Source organism: Macrotis lagotis, chromosome 3, assembly GCF_037893015.1.
Source record: "Macrotis lagotis isolate mMagLag1 chromosome 3, bilby.v1.9.chrom.fasta, whole genome shotgun sequence".
NCBI lineage: Eukaryota > Metazoa > Chordata > Mammalia > Peramelemorphia > Peramelidae > Macrotis > Macrotis lagotis.
Window position 1 is genome coordinate 234,240,393 of NC_133660.1, and position 23,689 is coordinate 234,264,081.

Below are 23,689 nucleotides of genomic sequence, written 5' to 3' on the forward strand. Positions count from 1 at the left end.
GGTCTTTCTGAAACCATCCTGTTTATCATTTCTTATAGCATAATAATATTCTCATAGTCATATACATAGCTGGTTTAGTCATTCCACAATTAATAAGCATTCCTTTGATTTTAGCCATTACAAAAAGAGCTACTTGTCACTTAACCCTATTGCCTTTCAAAAATCAAAACAAACTAACAAAAAGAGCTGCTATAAACATTTTTGTTCAAATAGAACTTTCCCCTTTTTTTTGGATATCTTTAGGATAAACACGTAGCAGTGGAATTGCTGGATCAAAGTGTAGGCAGTTTTATAGCCTTTTGGGTATAGTTCCTAACTGTATTCCAGAATGGTTGGATCAATTCACAACTCTACCAACAATGCATTAATGTCTCAGTTTTCCCACAACCCCTCTAGCATTTTCCTTTTTTGTCATATTAGGCACTGATAAGTGAAAGGTTTTATCTCAGAATTGTTTTAATGTGTATTTCTCTGATCATTGATGAGTCAGAATATTTTTTCATATCATAATAACTTTGATTTTTTTATCTGAAAACTCTATTCATATCATTTGATCATTCATCAATTGGAGAATGACTTCTATTTTTATAAATTTGAATCAGTTCTCTGTATTTGAAGGATGAAGTCTTTATCAGAGATACATGTTATAAAAATTTCTCCCCATTTTTTTGCTTTCCTTGTAATTTTGTTTGCATTGATTTTATTTATTATGTCAACTTCTTACACATTTTTTCATATTGACTCCTTTGGTATCCTTGAAATGAATTTTAATATTTTTTTCTGCTCTATAAATTTTTTTGATAGTTTGATTGGTGTGGCACTGAATAAATTTATTAATTTAGGTTGAATTGTTTATTTTATTAGGTTGACTCATTGTGCCCATGAGCAATTACTATTTTTCAAGTTGTTTAGATTTGACTTGGTGTGAAATGTGGGTTTGTCTTGGGAGGTGGATTCCAAAGTATTTTACATTATCTTTTTTTTTTTTTGCAAGACAATGGGGTTAAGTAGCTTGCCCAAGGCCACATAGCTAGGTAATTATTAAGTGTCTGAGGTCGGATTTGAACTCAGGTACTCCTGATTCCAGGGCTGGTGCTCTATCCACTGTGCCACCTAGCTGCCCCATTATCTTATTTTCAATGAAATTTTTCTATGTCTTCAGATTGCTTTAAAAAAATAACAGTAATAGCAATGGCTCACAGGAATGCAGCATTTTAAGAAAGCATCTTCTTTTTTGAAACATTATTTGAAGTAGATAGATGGTGCAAGGGATAGTGTTGAAGTTAGGAAAAACCTAATTTTGAATCTTGCCTTGGACATTCCTGAGTTATAGGACCCTGGATAATTCCTTAATGTCTTTGTATTCCAATCTCCTCATCTGAAAAATGAAGAGATTGGAACTGACAGGCTCCATGGTACCTCCTAGTTCCAAATTACGATGTTATGATGATTTAATCATATTATTAATAATTATATAATCATAATTCTACTATATTTAGAAGACTCCTACTGACACTGTAGGGAACTGTTAGCTTAGCCATGCATTCTCTCTTCTTCCCTCCTTTTACCTTGGGCTAGCTTGTCATGGAATAATCTACTGAGGACTTATCTTCCCTGTTAGACTGTCAGCTCCTTGAGGGTTTATTTTTTAAATCGTTTTGGGGGGGGCATTTTTTTCTTTTAAAATTTTGAGTTCAAAATTCTTTCCCTCTTCCTATCTATCCCACTTCAGTGCAGGGACACCTTGATAATGGTGATGATGTTTGTCCTTTTTTCTCAGAGAAGGCCATGACATCCTTTAGGGAGGTGATGCAATGACAGGCAAGTGAATTGAATTTGAGTGAGGGGGTGCTGTGTTGAGTCACCAGCTTCACTTTCTCCTCTGGAGCCATCTGGTCCAGTGGCCAGATATGAATCAGGATGACTGAGGATAACCTAGATTTGAGGCAATCAAGGTTAAATGAGTTGCCCAAGGTCACACAGCTAGTAAGTGTCTGAGGTCGGATTTGAACTCAGGTCCTCCTGGCTTTAGCATTCTACCCACTGTGCCAACTGGCTGCCTAGGGACACAGTCAATGATATATTTTAGACAAAGGAGTGGAAGCAGATATTTACTGGACATGAGGCATTATCACTGTCTTCAGGATCTCATACTGTAACTGAAGACAGAACCATTGCATACTTGTGAAAACTTACCAAGCCTCATATGAATAACTGCAGATTACATAATAAGAATTGGGTAGATTAATTTTGATGGGAATTATCAGAACAGAAAGGTTAAGCCACTAAGCATAGGTCACCCAGCAAATGAGGGAAGTAGCTGCTTAAATGTTGTTTGGGAGTTCTCCTCTGATGTGACTGAAATTCCTCTCCTGGAGTCCTCAGCCCATCTGCCCCCTCAGTGACCCTTTCTTGCTCCTGAGACAGGCCATTGGCAGCAGATCCCAAGGTCTCTCTATGGAAAAATGTTCAAGACCTGACACTGACTGGCACTTCAGTCCTGGCATGGGAAGAAAGGATTATTCTCCTACTGGTTCTTCTTTCCCTTCCTTCCCTTTCTTCTTGATCTTCAACTCTGGCTCAGATATTCAATTTCTCCACTGGGAAAAATCAATATTTGAGGGGCTTATTTTTATAGATGAAGAAACTAGGTCACAGGGTCACACAGGTAAATCTGAGACCAGATGTAAACCCAGATCATCTTGATTCCAAGGCCAGTGCTCCCTTGAAAGGTTGTGCTGATCAGATGAGATAATATTTGTGATTAATGCTTATTAGCTTAGATTCTGGAGTATAGTTGGCATCATATACATGCTTATTCCTACTCCCTTCCCTTCTCTCCCTGCACCGGTATATGCTTCCATACCTGTAGGCTTTATCTGATTCCTTTATCACCCAAGTAACTGGGAGATGTTTAGTCTGGAGAAGACTCCTGGGGAAGGGGGCAGAATCATGCCTACAAGAATGGAAAGAACTGTCTTGGGGCAGAAGGATAAAATGGATTTTGACTGGCTCCAGAGGCCATAAGTAGTCACAAGAGGAGGAGGAGGAGGATGTAAAGAAGCAGATTTCAGACTAATAGAGGAGAGATTCCCAACCATCAGAATGGTCAAAACATGAAGTGGGCTCTCTTTGCTAGTAGTGGGTTTCTGGAAGACTTTGAGGAGAAGGTAGGTGACTGGGTGCAAATCCAGCAGCTGATGCCTATGGTTGCTAGCCACTATGTCACAGTGGATAGAGCACCAGGACTGGGGTCAGGAAGACCTGAGCTCCAGTCTGACTCTAGACACTTCGTAATTGGGTCACCCTTAACTTGTTTGCCTCAGTTTCCTCATTGTAAAATGGGGATAATAATAATAGTCCCTTCCTCTCAGGGTTGCTGTGAGAATCAAGATAAGGAGCCCCTTACTGGTGGACTGGAGGACCTCTGACAGTCCTTTCCAATGCTGTGCTTCTCCTTCCCTCTGTGGGTATCCTTTTGAGTAGGATAACAAGGTGACCCCCAACGCACAAGATGGATTTAGCCGCAGATCAGAGCCTATGGGGTTAACTCTGCCTCTGCTCTCTCCTTTCACCCAAGCTGACCCCAGTCATCTGCCTCTCCAGATTACTTATTAACTTTCCCATTAAGAACTGCCTGTTGGGGGTTTGCTCCCCTCCCCCCCCCCCCCGGTTTAATTCAGGGAATATGGAGCGACTTTGTTGGGTACTGGCCCTTTACTGTGGACACCAGAGAGGAGCCAGTGATCTAAAGCAGGATTTCTGCCCTCAGAGGACTTACATTCTGGTGGGAGGAGATAAAGCATACACAGAAATAACTCTCCTTTGCACTAATATGTGATGAAGGTCATATTAAGGACTATTGAAGTTCAGAAGGAGAGATCCCTTGTCATTTGGGGGATGAAAATGGGGAGGGATTCATGGAGTCAGTGGTATTTGGAGCTAAAGTGGCCAAGATTGGGTAGAGATGGGGGAGAAAGGGAAGTCCAGGCAAATCCTCAGGGGTTGGTTGTGTTGGAGGAGCAAGAAGTTAGTCCAATATCCCTGCAGCAGACTAGTGTTAGGGCAGTAGTGGGAGATGAAACTAAAGTCATAGAGTTTCAGACCTTGAATGTTGGGTTAGAGAGTGGGAGAATCAGAGCAGCAGCTGACTTTAGGAGGTTTGGTTGAGGAGGGGGCATTGTGTAAAACAGAGAGGAGGGGGACTAGAAATACCCCAGAATAAACCAGTCTGTATTTTAAAAAAGCTGTCTGTCCCTCCTCCAGCTTTCCTGGTGGGATTGGGCTCTGGCCCAGGAGAAGTCTTAGGAGATTCATGGCATTTTAGAGCTGAAAAAGTCCTCAGATCTCCTATGAGTTTATGTGGGATGACCCGTCCTCCAGGAGGGGTGTGGGCTTTTGGCTGACGCCCCTGCCCACCCCCCATCACACACCATAAAAGCCGTCCTTTCTTTCTGTCCCTCTGCTGCCTGTCATTTTCCTTCCTATGAGAAGTTCAACTCAGAGGGCCTGCCATTGTTCCCTGGGGCCTCAATTATACAGCTCACCAGCTCTAAGGGATGCTGGCCGGGCCCAGGGCCCCAAGCCAAATATTTCAAACCTCTTTAGAGGTAGAAAAAGTATGCATAAAGGAGCCTGGAACCCCATTCCATAGGCAATATGCTTCCTTGGTCCCCAATGGGAGTAGCAATTTATTTTCATTTTATTTGTTTGAAAAATAAATTCTTGTTCCAATTATTCAGAGACACCTGTCCTTCCTAACTAGATCTGAATAAATTCATTGCACCTTGGCCTTCCTCTTCTACCTGGCAGCTTTGACCCTTCTGAGGGCTCCTTTTCATAACCCTCTGTCATCTTCAGGACCTGCCTGTGGGTCTCCCCTCCCTGCAAAACCTGCATGGGGACAGAGAGAGACAGAGAGTGAGTGGCATTCCTCTTGGCCATTGGTGAGGGCAGAACCCCACATTCCAGCACCATGACGACAGCTTTCTTCCCGCTCACAGGTCTGTAGGCAGAGTATTTAGATGGAGACAATGGGGCACTGTTGAAACACCACTGCTGTGCTATAGCAGAATGAATTTTAATTGAATTTTTTCACCCTGAAATTCAGGGCTATGGTATTCATCTTCTCCTCATTTCCCTATTTTTCCCACCCCCAAATTGAGAGCAAAATACTTAGGTCTCTTTCTTCTTCCAACCCCACCCCCTTGTTTTTTCTTTTTTGTTTGAATTCTAATTTTGGGGATAGATAGTGGATCTTGGAATACTCAAGGCAAACAGGACCAGGGATTTTTATTTTATCAATATATCAGGGTTATGAAGAGAAGGTAGAAATGGGGAGAGTGGTATTGATGCCAGTACTGATGGGTTCAGATATTTGACACCTACTAGAGAAAGAAGCTGATAACCCCTTCAGGAGAGATGTCTGTGAGATCAAGATGGTGGCAACCATATTAATGAATTCTCCAAATTCTAAGATTTTTCTACAACTTTAGGATTCCAAGTGCTGTTGATCTTAGTCTGGCTGTGACTTTGAGGCTAGAATTGTGGTTCTTGGATATTTATAAAACCTATCCACTCTGCCTGGGCTTTTCAGACATCAGGGTCATAGTTTGAGGCCCGGGGAAGTCAGAGGAAGAGGGTGGGGTGAACTGGAGTGGGTTGGGGTGGTTAGAATAGAAGATTCTGAAAAGTGAAAGTTGTTAGTGAAGCAACCTGGAACAGAATCTGGGTGCCCATACCTGAGCAGAGAGGGAGGGGCAGGCTTGGGTGGCACTAAGGGAGACCAGTCATCTAGCCTGGAAGTTCCCTGAGGGGGGGGTAGAAACAAAAACAATTTTATGGGACAGGAGAGAATTGAATTCCACCTGGCCCATCTGTCTATCTCAAGTAGTAACCTGGTAATAAGAGCACAACTGAGCTATCTTCTCCCACAGACAGGATCAAAGCCAGGGCCCAAAGCTGAGATAAAATATGCACTTAAATAGTCTTGGTGGGGCTGTGTGGTTGGAGAAGGCTATGGGACACAGACACACACACACACAAATAGACTGTCACACACACAGACACAAACACAGACACACACACACAGACATAGACACAGAGACACATACACACTCAAACGTCCACAGACACTTTAGCCTCTAGGGGCTAACTGTCTCTGACACAACAGGTTCAAATACTCTCATTTTAAAATAATAGATCATCATTTAACCAGAATAAGAAAATATTGTCACATGTTCAGGGTGAGAACATTTTGGAATTGAGGGGCAAACAGAAGGACATAATTGCAAGGGGGATTAGGAGCTGAAGGCTCCCAAATCTAGGCAGGAAAAACCAGGAAAACCATTTACTTTTATCAACTTCAACCTAGGAAACCTTCCTGGAGAAAGTAGAGTTTGGGGAGCAATGGGAATTTGGAAAAGAATATAGGTAGGTGCTATCTTTAGATCATGGACCTTCTCTTTTAGGATACATCTCTTCCCTTGATTTCTGTGATGTTGCTCTTTCTGGGTTCTCTTACCTTCTCTTTTTTGCTGGATTCTTTTCCCTCTTCCCCTGGTATGGGCATCTTCCAGGGATTCTCATTACCCTCTCCCTAAGTGAGCTCATTTCCCACAGATTCCATGGTCATCTCTACACAGATGAAACCTTATTTAGTCATTTGAATCTTAGTCCATCATCGCCAACTCACAGATAGACATTTTTACCTGGGTTTCCTATTGGCATCTCAAAAATGATATACTCAAAACAGAATGAATTTTCCTACTAAAGTTTCTCCTCAAACTTGTGTCTAGGCATTAAGATCCCATTTCCTTTCCATGCCCTTTCCAGTCATTCTGGTTCATAATCTCAGAGACATATTTGCTTCTTCTCTTTCCTCACCCCACGTATCTGGTAGGTCGCTGAGACCTATCTACTATTCCCATATAGTGTGACTTATCCAGGTTGGGTGCTGAGGGAAAGGAAAGTAAGAAAAACATGAGGAGATTAATTCTGGTCTGTGCCTTTCAAGAGGACTGATGGTATTTCGAGCCATTCTTCAAATATATCTAGAGATTCTTTCTTCACCTTCTCTATGTTCAACCACATCATCATGCTAAGGGTTCCCAGACCCTCGGATTTCAGCCTGTGGTTCAAACACAGGAATCAATCAAACTCCCCTTCTGTAAAAGCCGTACAATGCTGATGTATATAGTGTATTTCCCACCTTTGGTACAGAATGCCACTTATGGGGACTCGGGAAATTGAGATTAAGAATTATAGGATTAGGACAACTAGGTGGTACAGTGGATAGAGCACCAGCCCTGGAGTCAGGAGCATCTGAGTTCAAATTCAGTCTCAGATACTTGATACTTAGCAGCCTTGGGCAAGTCACTTAACTCCATTTTCTTGCAAAAACAAACTAACAAAAAAAGAATTACGGGATCTCTGTAATGGGTGGCACTAGGGGAGATCAGTTGTCATCTAGCCTGGAAGTTCCTTGTGTATGTAGGGGGTGTGGAAACAAAACCAATTTCATGGGACAGGAAAGAATTGAATTCCACCTGGTCCATCTGTCTATCTCAAGTAGTAACCTGGTAATGAGAACACAACGGAGCTATCTTCTCCCATAGGGCCCAAAGTTCTCTGTAGAGAGAAGGTAGCATTTTTCCAGGACTGTCCTTCTGTAAGGCCTCCCTGCTTTAACTGTGGGACATTAGCTAAGAGACTACATTATCTTTCTTTGTTCAACTCATAAGCTTATAGATCTGGAAGGGATTATGAGGGAGGTAATAACTGAGGCTTAGGAAATTAAAATTATTTGCCCAAGGTCCTGCAGTTGGTGGGATTTTAACCCACTCCTCTGACTTCAGAAGCAACACTCTGCTCCACTGTCAGAAATAATGTGGCTTCTTGTTTTTGATCAAGATTTGTGTACAAAAGGCAAGACTATAGCAAACAGGGTCCCTCCCCATATCATGGATGCTTTGGTCCTTGGGCACTGGCAAGCCCATTTTGCAGACAGGTCTGCTTCTCTGTGTAGGGACAACTGTATCCTCCCAAATGTAAACACGTTGGAGGCCACTCATTATCGGTGAAATTCTTGGTTTGAACTTCAGGTGACAGTAACTCATAAAGAAACTCTAGTGGCTCATCCCTCAAGAATTGGTCCTTGGCCCTATTCTAGTCTTTGTTTTTATCAAGAGCTTGGAAGAAGTCATATAGACAGCATGCTTATCATACTTGCAGATGCAGCAAAACTGGGACAGACTAGTCAGTGCTTTGTAAAATGATCAGGATCCAAAAAACCACACAAACAAACCAAAAAACTCAACAGACTAGAACTGTAATCTGAATCTAATAAGGTCAAATTTAATTAAAAAATTTTAGAAATATCTTAATGAATGCTTTTTGATTTTGTTTGTTTTTTTTTTTATATCAGAGTTGCTCCCCCTTGATCCTACTGCCACACATAGTATCTATACTTCTTTAGAGAGTAGAATAGTCCCATGAGATCTTTACCTGGTGAGGCAGGTGCTCTAGATGCTCTCCCTGTTTCACAATTGAAGACATTAAAGCTCAGAGATTTCAAGGGACTTGCCCAAAGTCACACAGATAATAAATATTGGGATTTGAACCCTGTTCTCCTCTTACTCTTCCAATTATGAGTCTGGTGCTCTTAGTATGAACCAACAGGATTCGGTTTATACTGCTTGGAATTACCTGAAAGAACCAGGTACCATGTTTGGAGGTTGCCAAGAGGAAGATTCCAGTTGGATACAAGGGAAAACTTCCTGAATTGTATTAAGAAAAGGAATGAACTGCCTTGGGACATACACATTTGCTATAGTGATTTTTTCTTAAGTGTTTTATCTAACCTGTTGTTCTCCTGCTCAATAAACTCCAGTGACTCTCTTTTGCTTTTGGAACAAGTATAAACTTTTCTATTGAACTTTTAAATCCTTTTGCAACCTTACCCCAACCCATCTTTCCAGCCTCATTGTATTTGTCGGCCCCCTCCTGTACTCTGCAAACTAGCTAAACTGTGGCCTTCTCTCTCACAGACATAGCACTTTCATATTCTCTTTGCCTTTCTGCACTGGTTTTTCCTATACCTGGAGTCTACTCCCTCCTTACCAACTTCTGAGAATCTTTCTCTGTTCATTCTAGATAAGCTCTAGCACCATTTCTATATGAGGTTTCTTTTGATCCTGCCATCATCACTCCTCACCCGCCCCTCACCCCCCCCTCCTGTCCCTAGGTCCCTTCCTCTTAAAAAACATCAAGTTTTAATTTTTTTAATCAATAAAAGTCCACTTTCTCTTTGTCCCTCCCATCTCCCCATCCCAATTCTATTCACTTCACTCTGCATCAGATTAGAAAATTCTTCTCAGGTTTCTCTAGGACCCTTCTTCTGGATGACCTTATATTGAACTCCTTCATATTTATCTATATTTTCTTTATATTTATCCTGTATATGTTTGTATATTTTCTTGCTTTCCTGTTAAAGAGTAGTCTCTTTTGAGTAAGGATGATTTTATTAATTATATTTGGAATTAGTAGGTACTTAATAAATACTTGTATGAGTTTCTTCTTATTAAAAGTCTTCTAGTAAAGGCTGAATGATCACTTGTTGGGAATATTGTGGAGGGAATTCAGTGTGGGATGACAGAAAAAATTGGGGGTCAGAGTATTATCTCTTACTTATTCATATGAGCAAGTCACTTACAACTCTGTAAGCCTTGGTTTTCCCAACTAGGGGGTTGAAGTAAGATGAATGAGTCAGATGAGATGCTCTCTAGGGTCTCCTCCAGCTTTAAATCTATAATTCTATGATTCTTGATCAGACATGAGTTGGACTTTGTTGGCCTCTGAGGTTTCTCCCAACTCCAAGATCCTGTGCCCAAGAGGGAATGAACTCTAGTTGTTTTTTTTTCTGTCTTTTTAACTCATCAAAGCCAAGTTCTCAAAGGCTGAAATGTGTGTAAGAGTGCTTTGAAAAGTGTAGAGAACTTTGCCAAGTAAAGTCCATGTTCTGTTTTAAACTCCAGGGAGGCAATGTGATGAGTAGAGAAAGACTTAAGCCTCCTTGATATGAGACAGCCATGCGTGTTGGTGGTCTGCTGGAGGGGACTGAATACTGAAAATACTAAGCTCTGCCCCTTCCTCACTCTGTCACCTTTTAGATCCCCTGTGCCTCAGTTTCCTCCTCTTTGAAATATGCTTAATCAATCTTACATTGTATTAGAAATTCTTAGGGAAAATAAACAAAAGCTCTTCTAGAAAACCCTACACTTTATAGAAAATAAAACTGACCTTAAATAACCTTTTATTTTTTTATAGTTTCAGTAAGGAAAGATCTAGATATAGATCTCTACCAAGCCTGGTTCATTGGCACTTTGAGGCTCAGTTTTGTCTTAGTCCTGATTGCAGGCTGATTGAAAACAGGTCATGAAAGTTGGAGCTGGCACCGTTCTGTATTCTCTAATAGACAAAAGAAGCTGACACTCTTTGTAAAAGCATCTGTCTGAAGTGGAATTCCTGCACGTGTGTGAACATGCCAATCACAGGCAAATTAAAACAGACTTTAAGTTGCAAACTCCAAGACAGAGAGACAGTCTTTGCCTTTCTCTGTATCCCCAGAGCTCTGCAGAGAGTCTGGCACTTAATGAACCTTTGTGAATTTGAATTGACATACAAGGTTGGTACCTTATGGCCCCACTATATGGGTTCACCAGTCATCTTTGGCTCTTCTTGTTCTGTTTTCCCCTTCTCTCTCTACATGGCTTAGTGAAGTAGCATGGGGCTTGGGTTGGTCTTGGGGGGAGGAGAGGAGAGCTGAGTTTGACCAGCCTACAGCAATCATCTTGTGTCACTGGCTTGTGATGAGAAGCATGTATTCATGCATTTAAACTTTTGGTAAGCACTGCTGTGCATATTTTACTTATCACTAGGGAGACAGATGTTTATTGGGGGAAATAACATACCACAAATAAATATACTAATCCTATGTATAGTTTAGGCTGGGGCAAAGAACAGCAAACAGACAAAGTCCTTGAGGAAGATTCAAGTAGGGAAAGAGCCCTAAATTTGAAGTCAATTGACCCAGATTTGAATCCTGGCTCCTTAATGTGACCTTAATTGAAGTACTCAGCATCTCTGGGCCTGTTTCTTCATCTGTAAAGTGGGAAAGTTGAACTCCATGACCTCTAAGATTTCTTTCACCATTGAGTCTAGCAGCCACCTATGAATATTTTCAGCAGGAGTGGGATGGGGGCAGGCAGTGAGTGAAGGAAAACTTCATGGAGATGGAATGGTACCTGAGCTGAACTTTGAAGATTTTTTTAAGTTCTTAGAAAATTGTTTTAAACTTAAAATTTTTTTAGTTGGTTTTTTTTTGTAAGGCAAATGGGGTTAAGTGTCTTGCCCAAGGCCACACAGCTAGGTAATTATTAAGTGTCTGAGGCCAGATTTGAACTCATGTACTCCTGACTCCAGAGCCGGTGCTCTATCCACTGCGCCACACCTAGCCACCCCTAAACTTAAAATTAATAAGCATTTTTTTTCTCTTTTTCACCTCCCTTTCCCTATCAGTTAAACAATAAAGAGAAACAAATCCTTGTAGAAATATGCCTTTACTCATTGGCCATGTGTAAATGCCCAGTAGAGAAGATAAGAAAGGCATTTCAGGTATGGGAATTGTCTTAGAGGTGGATGACATTGTGAGTTTGGAGAACAGCTAGTCACTGATTTGACTAGAACTTGGAGAATGAAACCTAAGGATGAAAAATGTGGGTTGGAGCTGGGCTGTGAGGGGTCTCAAATGCCAAAGCAAGCATCTGATGGTGGTTCTTTTAGTCAGGAAAGTAACTTGGTTATGATTATGATGGTTTTGTGTTAAATTTTTCTATAAGAAACCTAACATTACATATCCATGCAAATAACACAACTATTTTGTGACTACAAATAAATGAAATTCAAATCACAGTATCTTTTTTTCAGGAATGACTCCCACTCAGTTCCCATTTTTGTCCCTTCACATTCATCTTTTTCTCATATGATCATAGTCATCGTGTAGTTGTTTTTCTTAGTTTTGCTTTGCAATAGTCTATAAAAGTTTTTCTAATTTTCTTCTTTTTTACTTTGTATTTTTCCTATTAAAAAGTCCATTCAATTTTCTTCATAGTCTTCACACTTGTAGATTTAATTGCTTCATAGTTCCCCATTACAGGCTCTTGAATCATTCTCACGTTACTGGACATTTTAGATGACTTCTAATTCTGCTGTGTCTGTGTGTGTGTGTGTGTGTGTGTGTGTGTGTGTGTGTGTGTGTGTATGTGTGTGTGTGTGTGTTTAGTAACATAATGCTTCTCTGAAATTCTCTGGAGATTTTTTTATTTGTTGATAAGTTTTGTTTTGGACCCAATAAACTGTCCTTACCAAACACATTCCCTGAAAACAGTTTATTTCTCACTTGTTAATAGGAGGGAAGGTTGTGTCCTTTAACTTAGAAAATCTGGTGCCAACATTGTTATCTGCAGCCAGTTTCACTGCCTCTCGCGATGTCGACTGTATTTACAATGTTGCAGTTTCATACAACGTTTTTTGAACTCTCTTTTCTTCACTCGGCATCATTTCATCCAAGTCTGGAAGATCATTTTTAGCAGCTGTGGGGAGGATGGATTGGAGGTTGGAGAGGCTGCATCCCCAGAGACCCATTAGGAAGTTATTACCATTGATCAGGTGAGAAGTGATGAGGTTCTGAACTAGGCTTCTGTGTGAATGGGGAGAAAGGGTTGTGGAAAATGAACAGAACTGAACTCTGGAGGTGTGGACACTTTTTTTTTTTTTTGGCAAGGCAGATGGGGTTAAGTGGCTTGCCCAAGGCCACACAGCTAGGTAATTATTAAGTGTCTGAGGTCGGATTTGAACTCAGGTACTCCTGACTCCAGGGCTGGTGCTGTATCCACTGTGCCACCTAGCTGCCCTAACTCTGGATGTTTGGGAAGAAAGTTGGGGACAGAGAAAAGAAAATTGAGAGCTTGCATTGGGTTATAAAAGATGATCATGATGTCCTCAACAGAAACAGGAAATTTGGGAAGAAAAGAGAGGGTGGAAGACAGAATTTAGGTAGTGAATTTAAGGTACTAGAAGAGACATCTCATTGGAGACAGATAGGAGGCAGCTGAGATGCAAGGATGGGATCATGGAGAAGACGACACTTGGCACATTGAGAGTACAGCAAGATACCATGCAAGCCAGTATTGGCCAGTTGAGAGCAGGCTTCCATTAATCAGCTTGTGTGTGAGGCACTTTATTTATGCCAGAGGACCCAAATACAAATGGAAGATCATTTCTGGAAGGGAGATTTGATGAAGGATGCAAGATCCAGGGTCCCCATCCTAAAGGATCTCAGAGACTAGTAGGGCAACTAGGACGCATTGACTAAATCAAGGTAAAAATACCCTGGTATATCTTGTGATAAGCACAGTCTGCCTTGGGAATCTAAAATACTACTGGTTGGAAGTTAGAGGTGTCTAAAAAATCAGGAACAGCTTCCTGGAGGAGGTGACCCTTGCCCAGAGCTTTAAAAGATAGATAGGATGTCACTAGGTAGAAGTGGGGGTGAGGGTGGGGGACTTGACCCCTGTGAACAAAGGTTTAAAGGCAGAGGATCTGTTTGGATGGATGGAAGGAAGGATAATAAGAGCTTAAAGGTGCTTTACAATTATTTTCTTATTTGTTCTTCCCACCAACTCTGGAGGTAAGTGTTGTTATTATTCCCCTTTTACAGTTGAGTAAAACAAGGCAAGCAAAGGTTAAGTGTTAACCCCAAGTCAAACACATAAGAAGTGTCTGAGGCTGGAGTCAGACATAAGTATTCCTGATGTCAGGTCCAGTGCTTTGCTGCCTAGCTGGAAAGGAATAGACCTTAGAGATATCCTTTAGCTCAGCCTTCTCATCTTCTACCTGAGAGCTGTAGAAGGTCTGTGACTCACCCAAGGTCACACATATAGGTAGTAAGTACCAGAGATGATACAAACCTTGAGTTCAAATCCAAAGCTTATTTCTCTCCACTGCCGTTTGACTAGATCACTAGGTAAATTTGGAGGATGCAACCAAATTTAAATAGTCTTGAGAGGGAGCAGTGATGAGAATGAACAGAATTTGAGGTCAGGGGACCTGAATACCTTAATCCTCAATCAATCAGCAAAAGTTTATTAAATACTTAAAGTTCCCTGATGGGACCTTCCATCACCTGCTAACTGCTCTGTGTAACTTTAGCTATGTAATAACCTTATAAAGACTCAGTTTCTTCATCTGTAAGTTAGGTGGAGTAGATAACCACTGAAGTCCTTTCTGGCCCTAAATCTGATTTTTAATTGCTCACAGCCCAAGACAGATATAGGACCCAGGACTGGGCTGGTTATAGACTCTTCCTGACAGGGGCAAAGGCTTTTTTATCTGGGGGGGGGGTAGGTAGGGGCCAGAGGTACAGAGATTGGTGGGCGTGTTGGGATCTGTTAACAGAAATGCAGACGTTCAGAGTCCAGTTTTTGTCAGAATCTTTGAGAAGCAGATAAAGAGATACAGTTAAGCAAAATTTTAGAGACTTAGAAAACAGGGAGGACCCAAGGTTAACAATTTTCCTGTGATTTTTGTTTTAGTAGTATAATTTCCTTCCCTCTTGCTTCATCAAACCAGCTCTGACCAGATAGCTCCCCACTGCTGTTATCATTTTCTTCTTGGGAAGTCTGGCCTTAGATGAGGAAGCAATGGGACATAACACTGGGATTCAATACCTAGTTCAGTTCTGACTGAAAGAGTGGGCTAGAGATCAATGCTTAATGAATTATTTATTTTTAATTTTTAAAAATTTATTTTAAAAACATATATTTATATTTTATATATTATAATATATATTAATAAAATATTTTTAAATGATTAACTTCTAACATTTTCAATAAAACAAACAAAAAACCATTCTAAAACCTTAACATGAACATGTAATCCAAGCTCTCTGTGATAAAAATTTTAGTTCTTTATATTCCTTTGCAATCTATTCTCATATACTTGTGAATGCATAAAATTCTGTATATAGTTGCAAAGTATATTCAGTTATTCTAGTCCTTCCTTTCCAACCTTCTTTAATAAATTTATTTTTCCAACTACATTCATTTTTTGAGTTCCACATTTTTCTCCTTCTCTCCTCTTCCTCCCTTTTCTGCTTGACAGTGAGTAATCTGATATAGGTTATATATGAACAACTATATTATTTCCATATTAGCCTTGTTGTGAAAGAGTTTCTCCTCCCCTTTTTTAAACCTTTTTTCTTTTCAAGATTTCATTGACTTCCATGTTTTTCTCCTTCTCTCCTCTTCCTCCCTTTTCCCCTTGACAGCGAGTAATTTGATATAGGTTATATATGAATAACTATGTTACTTCCATTTTAGTCATGTTGTGAAAGAGTTTCTCTTCCCTTTTTTTAAACTTTGTCTTTTCAAGATTTCATCATATACCTGATCTTTGTCACTTTGAATGGCACAATAATTGTCCATTACATACCTCAATTTGTTCTGCTATTCCCTCTGGAAATATATGCTGCTTTCAGTTTTTTTGGTGATTGGCTCCTATTACACAGCTACGAAGGTTGCCTAATAGGCGAATCTCTCTCTTTCTTTTTAATTACATCCTCAGTAATGAGATCACTTGGTCAAAGGGGATGACAAATTTTAGTAACTGTTTTACTGGATCCTGCTAGGTAACTCTCTGAAAAGATCCTACCCATTTACTTTTCCAATACTAAGGGCAGTGCCTCCTCTTTGGAATTTAATTTTGTCATAGGTATATTTTAGCCAGTATGAGATAATTCTTCCAGGGCTGCTGGAATATAGTGGAACAATCACAGACTTGGATTTGAGAGAGACCTGAGTTCAGATTCTACATCTAACACCAATCCTGTGTGATCAAGCATGCCATTTCTCTTTGGGCTTTGACTTTCCCACCTGTAATATAAGGGAGTTTGGATCAGGTGATTCCTTTCAGCTCTAAATGAATTTAGGAAAACCTATACAGCTATATAATTGTCAGGTTTCAGTAGTTTGATTGTTAAGGTTGGTTAGCTGCTAAGCTTTCTTTTTTTCTCATGCTTTACTGAGTTGCTAAGCTTTAATAGTTTTTAAAAGTGCACTAAGACTTTTGGGACATCTTGAATGTGCTTTGTCTCTGGTTCCCAGCCTCTACACCTATCTCTATCTACCTTCAACTGCATTCAGCCATCTCGTCTGTCTCCTCCACTTCACTCCTGAACTCTTGAAATAGCATAGACATGATGACTCTACTTCCTTACTTCTCTCTCTCTCTCTCTCTCTCTCTCTCTCTCTCTCTCTCTCTCTCTCTCTCTCTCTCTCTCTCTCCCTCCCTCCCTCCCTCCCTTCATAATTTGACATTTGTCTCAACCTCTGAACTGAAACTATTCTCTTTAAAACAAAGTAAAGTAAAACAAAAACTTTTTGGTTTTTTTTTTCAAGGCAGTGGGGTGAAGTCCTCCTGACTCCAAGACCTGTGCTCTATCCCCTGTGCCATCTAGCTGCTCTCTAGCTATCTGTTTTAATAAAGAATTAAAAGTAATCAACACATAAATGGAGCCTGATCATATATAAACAATACTTCCTTCCTCCCCATAGTCCCCCACTTCTGTAGAGAAGGTACATTTTCTCCTCTCTTCCTTGGAGCCAGGCTCAGTAATTATTCCACAGATATGGTTGTTTCTCTGCCGTTTATATTTTGTTTGTATCTATCACCTTCCTGGTTCTTCTTTTACCCTGTGCCATTTCTTTTAAGTCTTTCCATGCCTGTCTGAATATTACATATCCATCTTTTCTTAGAGAGGATGAAACTCTATTAAAGGTCACCTAAAGAAAAAATAGCAATGAAAAGAAAATGTAGCAATAATAATTTGTAAAAAATTTAAAATAAAGATCACCAGTGACCTTTTAATCATCCAATCCAATGACCTTTCTCAGTCCCCATAAAGGCATTGATACCTCCCTCAGGGAAACCTTGGCTTTAGAGATATTGAAATTCCCATTTTCTTCCATTTAACTCCCCTAAATAACGCTTCTTTCTTCTTTCCATCTCCTTAAGGGTTCTCCTTTTCTTCCTATCACCCTTGTCAGACTCCTTCCTCCTGTGATTTCAGCTATCACTTTTACACAGATTATTCCCAAGATTGTTTATCTAGACCTGCATTCTAAACCCAAGTCCAAACTGCCTGTAGAATGTCTCTCTCTGCTCCTCTTCAGACATTGCAATTTCTATTTTTGGCACCCTCCAGTTTTCGATGGAACCATTCAGCATTTCTGAACAAAGTGGTCTGGAAGGAAATAATTATGGCAATAAGAAGATCTGGATTCAGCTTCTGCTTCTGAGTGTTACAGTTTGACTTTGGGCAAGTCATGTGTAAAATGAAGGCATGACCATGACTGTGATAGTGATGTGAAAAGAAGTCGAATATGCCATTGCTGGGCAGTTTGAGTTGTATTGCAGTTAGTGTGTTTCCTTTCCATTCTTCAGTTTTCTTTTCTGTACAATGAGAAGGATGGATAAGGTCTCTAATGGCCTTTCTGTTTTTCACATTTTGTGCTTCTGACTACTTGCAAGAATTAGGAGTTCTTAGTAAAGACCTCCTTCCTTTACCTCAGGACTGTTTAACTTATCTCAGAGAGCACAAGGTCTGGTTGAAGCACCACACCTGACTCCATCTGTCTTTAATCACTGTAAGAAGGTTTTAAAATCCCCTTTTGATAGAAAGTCCACAGAAAATTCCAAGGGTTGTAATAGTTCCAAATTCATTGAAACTTCCAGTCAAATGTTCCCTGAAGGAAGAAGGAAGTTTTACCATCCTCAGCAGCTTTGGCAATGGACTGTGTGGGAAGAACCACATTCTGTTAATTAGTCTCTTCTCTTCTCCCTTCCCTTTGAGTGTGTGTGTGTGTGTGTGTGTGTGTGTACGTGTATGTATGTATGTGTGTGTGAGAGAGAGAGTAGCGTGTGTGTGTGTGATTAATTCCTGACTCTTACTTATATGACCTTAAACAAATCCTTTCCAATGTCTGGTACTCAGTTTCTCTTGTAAAACAGAGGCTGGGGGGAGTGTTCATCCATGGATGACCCAGATAACTTTTAAATTCTGTGAAAATATGGAGAAATTAGCAAACCTCTAGACAATCAGCTGCACTCCCCTATTCTGACTGACTTTGGGGACTTTCTAGCAGCTAGTGTCTTAACTGACTGATCATTGGAGCCTTTAATTCTGATAATTGTAACCTGTGGCTTTTTTAATGGCCCGGGTACCTTGCCAGGTGAGAGAGGAAAGCCAAAACCCCAAAACTTGGAAGCTATTGTTTCTGGCCTCCTTTTCGGTCTCTCCTGAGGCAGTAGCTGGTGAGAGAAAGGGTTCTCTTAGACTGGCAGGTTCTTTCCAAGTCTTTTTACACACACACACACACACACACACACACACCCCAACTTGTTCCTTCAAGGAAGGGGAAAGCTTACTTGTAGCCTCACGCTATGCCAATTTGTTCATTCTTGGGAGCATACAGTGTCAAAGAAGGGAGCCTCTATCTGATTTTATGTCTCTGGCTGGTGTAAAGGATTTCAGGCTTAGGAGGGTCACTTATACAGATTTTAAACATACACTGCTCTATCTTAGTGTATGGTGATCGCCTTGGGGTTTGCTTCCTCATATTGTCACAGAATTTAGAACTGGAAGGGACTAGAGATTATTTGGATCAGTCATGGCTCTACCACCCCCCTCAGTCCCAACTTTTCAAACGAGGAACTGAGGTCCAGAGAATGGAAAGGATTTGCTCAAAGTCATACTGGTGGTGAGCTGAAAAGTCAGGAATTAATCAGGTTCAAGCTTTTCAACTCCAAATTCAGTGTTCTTTCAATTTATTTGGTGTCTCGACAAGCTGGAGAGCTTGCTAGGGGCTTAGCTCTTTCTTATTTGGGGTCTAAAGGATAGAAAAAGAGAAGCTATAAAAAGTTGTTTATGACACCATTACTCTAAGATGGAGTCAGTTTGCAAATATTTATTTACTCAACAGTGGAAATGTCAAGACCCAGAAAAAATTGTAAACAATTGAGGCAGATGAATAGATAAATCTTTTCTTATTTCTCTCTCTTTTCTCTCTCTCTCTCTCTCTCTCTCTCTCTCTCTCATACACATATACTCTGAAGTCTCTTTACAACAAGCAAAAATGGAGGAAAAATTACATTATGAATTTTTAAATGGTGAATAAGATCTTTAGGAAATATTGTCTCCCTGACTTCCCTCCTCTCCAAGAGATTTATTGAAAGTTCTGTCAGGAAAATTAGGTACAGCTAACTAGAGCAGTCACTTCATCTGCCCAGATAATACAATATGTCTTTAAGTATTTCTTATCAGATGACCCAGATACCCCCAACCATTTTCAAGAATGATAACCAAAATATCTACTGTCTTCTCAATAGCACTTTGGGGATACGTAAGTTTTAAATTACCCCCATTTTACAGATGAGGAAATTGAGGTTTGGTGAATTGTGAGATTAAGAATCCACCCAAGATCACACAGCAGAGACAGGATTCTATTACCAGGACTTGTTCAAAATTGAGTCCATTTCCAGGGAAAAGTAGAAAAGAATGTAGAGGGAATGACTTGAAACAGGAGGAATTTTATTATACTACATCTGACAAGACCACAAACCAAGGAGCCCTGAAGATATGTTGTTGAAAATGACTTTTAAATGCAGCTGAGGCTGAGGCTCTTTAGTCTAGAATTGCAGGCTGGGGGAACCTGCTTAGCCCCTTCCTTCTACTTGAAAATAGGAGTGAGGCCTTTGTAGGATGGGCCCTCTGACTCTTTCCTGTCAGCGCCTGTCATCCTTTCTTCCTTTCAGAGGAATCTGTCTGGTTCTTCTGGAAACCTCCCTTACCAAAGTAGGAATGGGTTGTGGAGTGTGTTGCAAAGTGACCAAAGCTTCAATTTTCTGAAGTTCCCAAAGAGATAGAAACTGCAGATAATGGCAGCTTAATAAAGGAGACTGATTAGGTGGAGTTCCATGTAATAAAAATTGGATTGAATAAATCTGGAAGGTTCTCCCTCCTCCCCATTATTTCTCCCTTCCTTTTCTGACATGAATTTTTTTCTATCTGTTTGATAACATGGAAGGACGCCAAGTCCTGAAAGTGTAGAACTTTTCTCTCTTGGTGATTTCTTTCATTCTCAAGGTTGGCCTGCTTCTCATTGACTGCCAGAAACTGAAACGAACTTGCTTCAAATTCAGAAACTGATAGCCCCAGTTGTAACACAATCTATCAAGACTTGAAACCTAATTTAAGTAAATTTGCATCAATTGCCTGAATAAATTTTAAGTTAAACGTGCAATTTTATGAACTGATCAAATGAAATATTAATCAACCAACTAGCATTTATGAAGTTCTTGCTAAGGACTTGATACTGTGTTAAGTGTTGTACATTAAAAGAAAAAGCAGAAATAGGCCCTGCCCCTAAGAAACTGGCATTCTTTTGGGGGAAGGGAGACATATAATAGAGGCATTTTCTATTATTCTATATTATTTATGCATTAAACTTACATATGATTTATTTTATATGGTGTATAAAATATGTGTACATATATAAGGTATCTCTATAAAAATAGGTATGAGCATATATATATATACAATTACTCATTTTTGCATAACCAACTTTAGCAAAATTACTTTAGATGGTAAAGGACATTCAAAAATATGGATATTTTTCGAGTTTTCTTCAAATCCTATGCCTTGAAAATGTGAAATTCTCCATGATTTTAAAATTTCCAGAAAGTTTATGTGTTTAATAAAAGGTTATTTTGTGCCCACCCCTGCTCTAGATGCTAGGGGAAGACATATGAGAAATAGTAGGTCTGCTTCCTTTTCCCCCTCCCTCCTGGCTCTCACATATATTTAAATTATTCTCATTTTATAGATGAGGAAATTAGATTTGGTGAATTGTGTGGTTAATAATACACATAAGATCACTCATCAGAGACAGAATTCTATCCCAGGACTTGTCCAAAATTCTGTATTCTTTCCATTAAGTCCATTTCCAGGTATAAGTACAGAAGACTGTACAGTGAATGGCTTGAAATAGGAAGAATTTTAGTATCAGTCGTTTCATGTGCTGCATCTGACTGGATTACAAAGCAAGCAGCCATTGAAGATAAAATTTTTAACATGGGGACAGTTTGATAACTGTCATAGGTTCATTAGCTCTAAAGATGGAAGGGATCTAAGAGGTCAGCCAATCTAAATCTCCTAATTTTGCAGATGAATAAACTGAGACCCAGAGACATTCAGGGACTGCTTTCATAGAATGCCTTGGTACTGATGCTGATTGGATCATGAGCTAAGGTTTAGACAACCTAAGGGGTCATCAATCCAATCGCTTCATTTGGTTGATGAAGAAACAGGTCCAGAGGGGATAAATAACTTGGTCACATAGAGTCACCAAGCCAGACTTTGAATCCAGGTGCCCTGACTTTGAAGCCAGTTCTTATTCCATGGTGCTTTGTGGCTGTTGGGGAAGTTATCAGGTGAGAGACAGCCAGGTAGGAGGTTGTGGGGGTTTATTAGAGGGAGACCAGGGAGAAAGCCCTTTGAGCCAATTGGACAGTTCGGGGAAAAAATGCAGATTGAGGAAACTTTTCCATGGGAGCCCATGGAAGGAACAAAGTCACTTTCTTTTGCAGTGGAGACCTGGCTTTCTTAATATTGGGAAGAGAAGGGAAAAGCTCTTTTTGGAACCTCTTTTCTGGTGATTGATCAGTATTCACAATCTTGGACATCAGGAAAGTCTACTGATATAGTTTGCAGGAAAACTTAGCTCTAACTTGGTATGTTCTTTTTTGCAGTGGCTAGATCACTGAGCCCAGAGTCAGGGAGATCTGAATTCAAATCCAGACTCAGGCACTTATGAACTGTGTGACCCTGGGCAAGTCTCCTAACTTCTGTTTGCCTTTTTCCTCAGCTGTAAAATGGGGCTTATGATAATAGATTCTGCCTTCTGGGGTAGTTGTAAGAGTCAAATAAGATGTTTGTAAATGTTTAAAGGCACATAGTAGGTACGAAATAAATGGTCATTCCATTTCCCTCTTTTTTCCTCCTTTTTTTTTTTGGGAGAGGGAGTTGTATTACTTATCTAAGATAGGGGACCCGCATGGATGGTCTGGCAGTTGTCTAGGGAGGCAGCCGTATAAATACACAGTGGTGAGGGTTGGTGCGTTACTCTTCATTTTTTTGCCCTGAAATGATAGCATGGCAAGGGGGAGTCCTGGCTCTGCTACTTTTACTAGTACCAAGGTTAAGTCACTTGACCATTTTCTCTTGGTCTATATTACCTCCTTGAAGACAGGAACTATTTTAATTTTAATTTATATTTTTATATTCTCATCACCAAACACAGTATCTGGCATATTTGTTGTTCAATTGTTCAGTCAAATAGTACTCTTCATGACCCTGTGTTCCATACTGGATTTTCTTGAATGGTTTGCCATTTCCTTCTCCAGAGTATTGAGGCAAACAGAGGTTAAGGGACTTGCCCAGGATAACATAGTTAATAAGTATCTGAGGTCAGATTTGAACTCAGGTCTTTCTGACTCCCAATTCAGACCCCCATTCATTGGACCATCTGACTACCTGGTTACTGGGGCTTTAAAAAATTGAACTGAGGTTGACAGAAAATATAAAATCTTCCTCTAAGGACCTGTGAAAACTAGACATTTTCTTAGTTTTCTGATTGGGTTTGGCTTCTGAGAGAAAGGAAACAAACAGGATGTTTGGGAGAAACCCCTTTAAATAGAGGGAGTCTGATTCCATGAGGGTCTCTGGAGGGTCTTCCCAAAGTTTAGAGATGTAGGTGCTTTCAGGCCTGGAATCCCATTGATGCTTCTCAGTGGGTTGTCAGGGTATTGGGTGGGGCTGTAAAATTCAAATACAAAAACAATTTTCTTTTTTTGCAAACAAAAAATACAAAGAAGCGCTTCAGAAGGGGGTAGGCAGGAGCCGCCCTCAGGGAGGATAACTTGGGTTCCTTGGGGGTGGGTCTGACCCTAGATGACTTAACCTCCTTTTGGAATACTGGCAGCGATCAGAGGCAGATGGACCTGGAGGGGATTGCCCTTGGCCAGGGAGGGCAAGCTGAAGTTTCCCACCAAAGCTTGTTCATCCAAAACCCAGCCTTCAGCTCAGACAATCCCAGAGCAGGTGACATGCAGAAGGAGATCAGTCCTGGTTACGTTCTCACCAGTGAGTATCATTTGCAAGGGGCATGAGTGTGTTCTGTGAGGGAAATATCATTTGGGATTTTGTGTATGTGTGTTTGTGTGTGTGTGTGTGTGTGTGTGTGTGTGTGTGTGTGTGTGTGTGTGTTCATCCGTTTGTCTGACTGTCTGGTCCAGAAATGGTTTGCCATCTGAGAAGATGGAATAGCTTTTTCCTGGCTTTGTACATCAGAGTGGATGGGGGGTGATAGGGATATGTCTAGGGGAGACTTTGAGGCCCCAAGGATTCATGAATTTAGTTATTTGACTCTAAGGGATATGAGCGGGTCTGTGTGTATAATCATCCCATCCATCATCAGGAACCACTTTCTCTAATCCCCAGGGAGCCTCCTCCACT

At 40.4% G+C, this 23,689-nt stretch overlaps 1 protein-coding gene across 8 annotated transcripts in view; it reads left to right on the forward strand.

Moving 5' to 3' along the window:
• PLEKHA7 (pleckstrin homology domain containing A7) overlaps positions 1-23,689 on the forward strand; it is a 240,477-nt gene that overhangs the window by 32,646 nt on the left and 184,142 nt on the right. Inside the window, exons 1-2 of one of the 8 annotated variants that reach the window (XM_074230199.1) lie at positions 12,672-12,726; positions 23,157-23,317. The exons of 5 other annotated variants lie outside the window; for them this stretch is intronic. Coding sequence is in view for 1 of the 3 variants with exons in the window: in XM_074230197.1 (XP_074086298.1) it covers positions 12,662-12,726 (65 nt within the window). In the remaining 2 variants the exon portion in view is untranslated. Of the gene's footprint in view, positions 1-671; positions 12,727-14,958; positions 23,318-23,689 lie in introns of those variants that run through there. 2 more of the 8 variants (XM_074230197.1, XM_074230198.1) reach the window with 2 other exon arrangements.